At 44.7% G+C, this 6,000-nt stretch overlaps 1 protein-coding gene across 1 annotated transcript in view; it reads left to right on the top strand.

The window, feature by feature from the left end:
• Positions 1 to 215: 215 nt before the first annotated feature.
• The window catches only part of ngfrb (nerve growth factor receptor b), a 31,599-nt gene continuing 25,814 nt past the window's right edge, over positions 216 to 6,000 (top strand). The window contains exons 1-2 of the mRNA XM_030401319.1: positions 216 to 579; positions 5,185 to 5,326. Coding sequence (XP_030257179.1) covers positions 544 to 579; positions 5,185 to 5,326 — 178 coding nt within the window. The 5' untranslated portion in view covers positions 216 to 543. The remainder of the gene's footprint in view (positions 580 to 5,184; positions 5,327 to 6,000) is intronic.

The raw sequence follows: 6,000 nt of genomic DNA, 5'->3' as shown, positions 1-6,000 counted from the left end.
AACGGACGATTTAAGCGAGACTTAATTTGTCAGGTGATAAAAAATGTAAAGGTGGTCGGTTTGTCCGACTCAGCAGGAACATCCCGGAGCACAGAGAGAGAGAAGGTCCGTGTGTGTGTGTGTATGTGTAAGTGTGTGTGTGTGTGTGTGTGTGTGTGTGTGTGCGTAGTGGGCGTGGAGAGAGAGAGAGATGTCTCCTTCCCTGAAGCTGTTGAGCTGAGCGCGTCTGACACATGAGCCCAGTAGGAGAGAATGCGCACAGAGCCGAACATCCAATGGGTCAATCTCAGCGGGTTTTACTCTGTGACTGGATTCTGTCTGCAGCCACAGCCTCTGGACTGACACCTTTTTTTTCGTGACTTGGGAGAGTTTCAAATTTTCTAGAAGCGAACTCAGAAGAGGCGCACGGGACGCAGCGATGACAGCCGAGTTGATTTCACCTCGAAGTCACTGAGAGCTCCCGCATCCCGCCTGCCTGCGCCGCATCCGATCCGATCCGATCCGGTCCGAGCCTTTGCGGGAAGACACACAAGGAGACACAGGATGAATCCGGCTCTCGTGGCAGTGTTACTCGGAGTGGTGAGTGGCCTCTTACGCAATCGAAGCGTGCGTTAAGTTGTTTGTCACCTGCGTAAAAATGCGCGCACAGCCAAATAAACGTGTGTAAGTATGAGGTTGTTGGGAGTTTGTGAGGAAACTTTCCACAGATTTCCCTCCTTCAGGACATCAGGGGACATTAACTTGCTTTCTAACAGCTTACATGTCAGCAGTTTGATCTCCTTTTTGGTGCCACTCGTTCAAATGCATGGAATAAGATGTCTGGCAGACATGTCCTTGCACCTGACCCTGTCTCTGACAATGTGAGGCAGAGCGGATGTATGTATGCAGCAGCCATTCAGGTTGACACTTTATAGCTCTACTTGCTGGATGTGTAGTTCCACCCATCTCAGTTACATATGGAGCACAATGTCGCAGTGAGGGCTTTTTAGTTTTTTGTTCTTTTGGGTGAATTCAGTGACTTTTTCCCTTCCTCCATTAGCAGAAATCAAGAGCGGAAATCTTTAAACGGAGGATCTGTGAAAAACACTGAGGGAGCCGCTGCTCACAATCTTCCTGATTTATCTGTCATTCCCCTCGAGGCCTCCGCGGGCAGGAAGGCAGGAAGGAAACCCATTTGACAGGACATGGTCAGTGAGGGCTGCGCGAGGTCCTGGTTTAGAAACAGACCTGCAATCGCTGAAACATGACAGCTGCTCCCTCTGATGGGTATGCATCCTCTGCTGGCCCAGGGCATGCAATATTGATACAGCCTGAACCACCACCACCACCACCACAATCACCATCACCATCACCCTCTCTTCCATCCACCTCACACTCTCTACTTCTTCTTCTTCTTCTTCTTCTTCGTCTCTCTCTCCTCCACAAGCAGGTGATGATCCAGAGTGGGTTCTGAGAGCATCAGTAGTTGTTCTTTGCCCCCCCTCCTGTGTTCCCGCAGCAGTTCGGGATCCATGCCTGGACTTAAATTAGGCCCGGCCTATGTGAAGGCGGGTATGGTTGAGCCCTAATGGCTTAACACGTGTAGACAGCCGAGGTCCAGAGGTTAAGTGCCACCAACTGAAGATTGACTGGAGCATTAGTAAGATTGGTCTGGCTCTTAAGTCGTGTTTCTGCGCGATGCATCTGTGAGTGTGCGCCATCAGCTCGCATCTCGCTCCAGCTTCGTGGGGATCGGCTGACACGAGTTGAAGAGTGCAAACCTCAGAGTCCCATCTAAGAACCAATTACAGGAAATGTGAAAATCGAGCCACAACACATCCCCCCCCTCCTTTATTCCACAAGCTACTTTCTCAAACAACATTACCCATTAATTTATCTGTATGCACAGCTCAGCCGTCATTAGCGATGCACTTGCAGAATCTCGGTTTTCAGCCTCTCTGAGATGCACTCGGTGTTGCACCCACACCCGGAGCTAGAGAGGGGTCAGAGAAAGAGAGTTCAAGCCAAACTCTGTAGAAAACGCTCGGAGTCATTTCAAAAGTGTCAGTCAGACATTTTTGGAGCAGGTTTGTTCACATGTGAGGTTGTTGATGCTCGTGTGCAAATGCATGCGTGCCAATGGGTGTGTGCAGTGTCTAAGGGGGCAGTCCAAGGGAAGGGAACAGTGTGTGTGGTGATAGATTTGATTCATCTCTAATTGGGCGCTCGTTGCGTAAGGTGTGTGTGTGTGTGTGTGTGTGTGTGTGTGTGTGTGTGTGCGTGTGGTAGAGAGTGTGCTGCGGTGAAGAGAAAGAGTCAGATGTGTCAGTGACGTTCTGCAGACAGATAGGGAAATGTTTGAATTGCCGCACAATCTCAAATAGCAACTTTTTAGGAACAAAAATATTAAAACATATATTTTGTGCAGATTCAGTGGGAGGATACATTCAGTTTCATTCAAATTAAAACATAAAAATCACCAGAACTAAAGCTACAGATTCAGGGAAGGTAAGTTTTACAACCTGTTGTTTTGAAACCACTAAATATTTTTAATGAGGTGTTTGGAAATGTCCCAGCCATATTAGTGGCACCAAACCTGGATCTATCTGACGAGTCATAGGGACATTACAAGTCATGTCAGTGGTAACGAAACCCACTTGTTTGAATCAGAGATAAGGACATTTTCCTAACAAAAAAACTGATATTTCCAACAAGACATCAGGACAATTTCCACTGTGTTCATGGCAACAAAACCGAATGCAGTTGATGAGATGTCGGGACTATTTCCATATGTATTAGTGTTGACAGAGCCAAAACATGAACGTTTCCAACCATGATCAAGTGGTTTCTGTGCCTAAACCTAACTAGCCCATAAGCACAGCATAAGCAATTTCAAGTTTCAGCATAAAGAAACACAAAGTTTCGACATATCCTCGGTTTGCCGGGCAATACTCATTGCCAACATTAATTCTGATGTTCGGTTTTGAAAGTTTTTTGAACTATCAGCTTGGGGAATTGTTTTGTTTCCCAAAAGTCTTCCTGTTGGAAAACCTCAGGCATGTTACACCAGACATGCTTTCAATATTACATTCTTGAACATGGATTACATGGATGACTGAATACCAGAGACTTGAAGGTGAATGGGCCGTGACACCATCAAGGACCGAGAGGGAGTGTGTGTGTGTGTGTGTGTGTGTGTGTGTGTGTGTGTGTGTGTGTGGGTGTGTGTGGGTGTGTGTGTGTCATTACCTGCCAGCTGACTCAGAGGTGCCTGAGGGGACACTCAATGTTTTTTTAGAGCTCCTCTCTCTTGTCAGCAGCATTCCTCACACACCTGAACCCCAGCGATTTATGTCGAGGGTACCTCCTTCGCGCTGATGCACCCCTCAGTAGACACGCACGCGCACACACACACACACACACACACACACCTGAACTGAGTTAATTGTGTCGCGTGTCGCTCATTCGGACTCTTAACATTCAGCAGGCAAACATGCAAAATATCCAAGACGGTAAAGAGAGAAAATGACTCACACGTTGCTCGATGTTCTGCAAGAGGAAGCTGTAATTTAACAAGTGGAAGACGTGGCTTCTTTTTTTTTTGTTGGCTTCCTGTTGTTTTGTTCGCAGAAGATCGTTTTTTAGTCATAAACGATGACCCAAAGCAATCACTCCTCATGTGTCTGGAGAGAATGAAAGACAGACCTCTCCTGCCCCCCGTGTCAGAGGGCAATCGCTGCCTTTATCGGGGGTTTGTTTTGGGGGGATCAAGGTGAGCTAGAAGATAAAAAAAAAAAAAGAGCCGCTGTGAGAAGGGAAAAAGATTTAGTGTGATGTGACGGGAAAGGGTCACGCAAATTCACATAAACACCGACTCTGGGAAAAATCCAGGCCCGGGCGTGTGAGCGCAAGTGTGTACGCACTCTCATGCACAAACATCTTCACCTGTCAACACTGAAAGATAAAACTCTCAGCAAGTTGCTGTTTGAAGGATTCAGATACAACATAACACAGCTGTAGCTGGTCAGGGAGGGTGATTTTGTTTACTTCTATTACAAGTCTGACTCTGAGAATTGAGTTCATTTTTGACCCACATTCAATTGAAAAAAAGCACAAAGACACATGTTGTGTTTGATCTTCAGGGGTTTTTTTTGCAAATACACACTCATTTTGAATTTGATTCCTGCAACACGCAAAGCGAGAAGGACCACAGCGCCCCAACTTTTTTGGACTGAGGGTGAAACTGTGGTTGGCGCTTTTAAAGGGGCACTATGTAGTTTTGGAGAATAAAGTCAAACTCAGAATTGTAATATTTGCGACATCAACGAGGTAATGATACAAAATTCAGAAATATTTATCTTTTTCATGACTGAATAAACAAGCTGTCCTCAGAGGAAAATAAGATCCCCAGAACACTGTTTGAAGCTAGAAAGGTGGCAGGGTCCGCTACGTATAAACATAGTAAAAGAGTATGAAATTGTGTTGTTGTGTGATCAGTTTGTTTATTAGGATTATTCAGCCTCTTAATGCAAATTAAGAGAGTTTGTTAATTTAGTTTGTTTTGGCCAGTCAACGAAGATCTTTCTCTTCTGATTTGAATTTCTCCCCAAAAACTACACACTGCACCTTTAAAAATCACATATATGATGTGGGACTAGAATTAAGATTTTATGCTCAGTCTCACAGGGTCAGATGAGAGTTGTGGTCAGGGTCAGCGGTTTCAAAACTTTTTGACTTTGTGACTCTAATCTGTACAACCTCAGTAGTTCAGCCAAAGAGAGATTTTTTGGCTCCATTTGTATATTTTTAGACGCCTGTTAGGGAAAAGCTGTTCAACATTTCGCAAGAACATGAAGAATAGAGAGAGAACCCGCAACAATGGATAGTTTTGTGTTGTTAAATCCTTGTTTTCTTTTTTCCCATTGCAGGGTCCTTCTCTGGGAACCATTGGTTTAGTTGTTCCAAAATAAATCAAAAGGGGGGGGGGGGGGGGCACAATATAATTAAAGGAAAGAGAAATAATTCTGGTTCACAGAGTATTTTGTCTGTGTTTCTCTTTTTTCTTATGAAATTACTGATGTTTGTAGCTTTCTCTGGATAGAATGAAAACAAAGAAAAAAACACTGTTGCACAATGCTGGACTGATGTGTTGTTAATCTTATGAATACAGATGGGTGTAAGTGTGTCTCTGCTTGTGATTGGCAGGTTGGCGCTCTGGCCAATAAGGAGGATTGCCCGTCGGGACAGTACACGACCAGCGGAGAATGCTGTCTGCAGTGCCAGCCTGGCGAAGGCGTCGTCAGACGATGCGGAGCCGCACAGACTGTCTGCGCCCCCTGCCTTGACAGTGAGTAACACAAAAAACAGCTGCATGATGCGCACACACACAATTAAGGACCGTGCATACAAGTGTAAAGACCTGATCCTGCAGAAACACACAGAAGCAAATGTATATTCAAACACTGACGAACGAGCTGTGTGGGTCGCTCGCCTTGACACGGAGACACACAAACATACATCGTCTCGTGTATACAATTGTTATACTTTGACAAGTGGTTCTGATTTAGTGTTCCAACGGACGCTAAAAACATTGAATCGCTGCCACGGTGACATTCTGTTATGTTATGTTAAGTTATGTCTCTGGAGAAGAAACAAAGTTCAAACAGCTTTTTTAATCATTTTTGGACTTTATGAGTCAAAGAGAGCATGCGGGATCGTAAATCACAGTAATGTTCCTGCAAAGTTTGAATAGGATGTAAAATTGTGTTGCTGGCCTATAAAGCAGGAAATAAATCAGCAGTATGATGGTTCCTGTAGATCTTGGCAAACATTTTAGTACGACACTAACAGTTTTGTTAAGCTGCTGTCTATTTTGGCAGCTAACATAAGCACAGTTGCATTTACTGACATTAACTCAACTTAATTGATTCTGGCTCTTTGAGAACACAACTTAATGGTAAATGATGAAATCTAACTTTTTGAATCAAGAACATGAACCAGACTTATCAAGCCTACAGTCAG

This window comes from Sparus aurata, chromosome 20, assembly GCF_900880675.1.
Source record: "Sparus aurata chromosome 20, fSpaAur1.1, whole genome shotgun sequence".
Taxonomy (NCBI): Eukaryota; Metazoa; Chordata; class Actinopteri; order Spariformes; family Sparidae; genus Sparus; species Sparus aurata.
The sequence above is the reverse complement of the archived record's forward strand: the minus strand, read 5'-3'. Positions and strand labels throughout refer to the sequence as shown.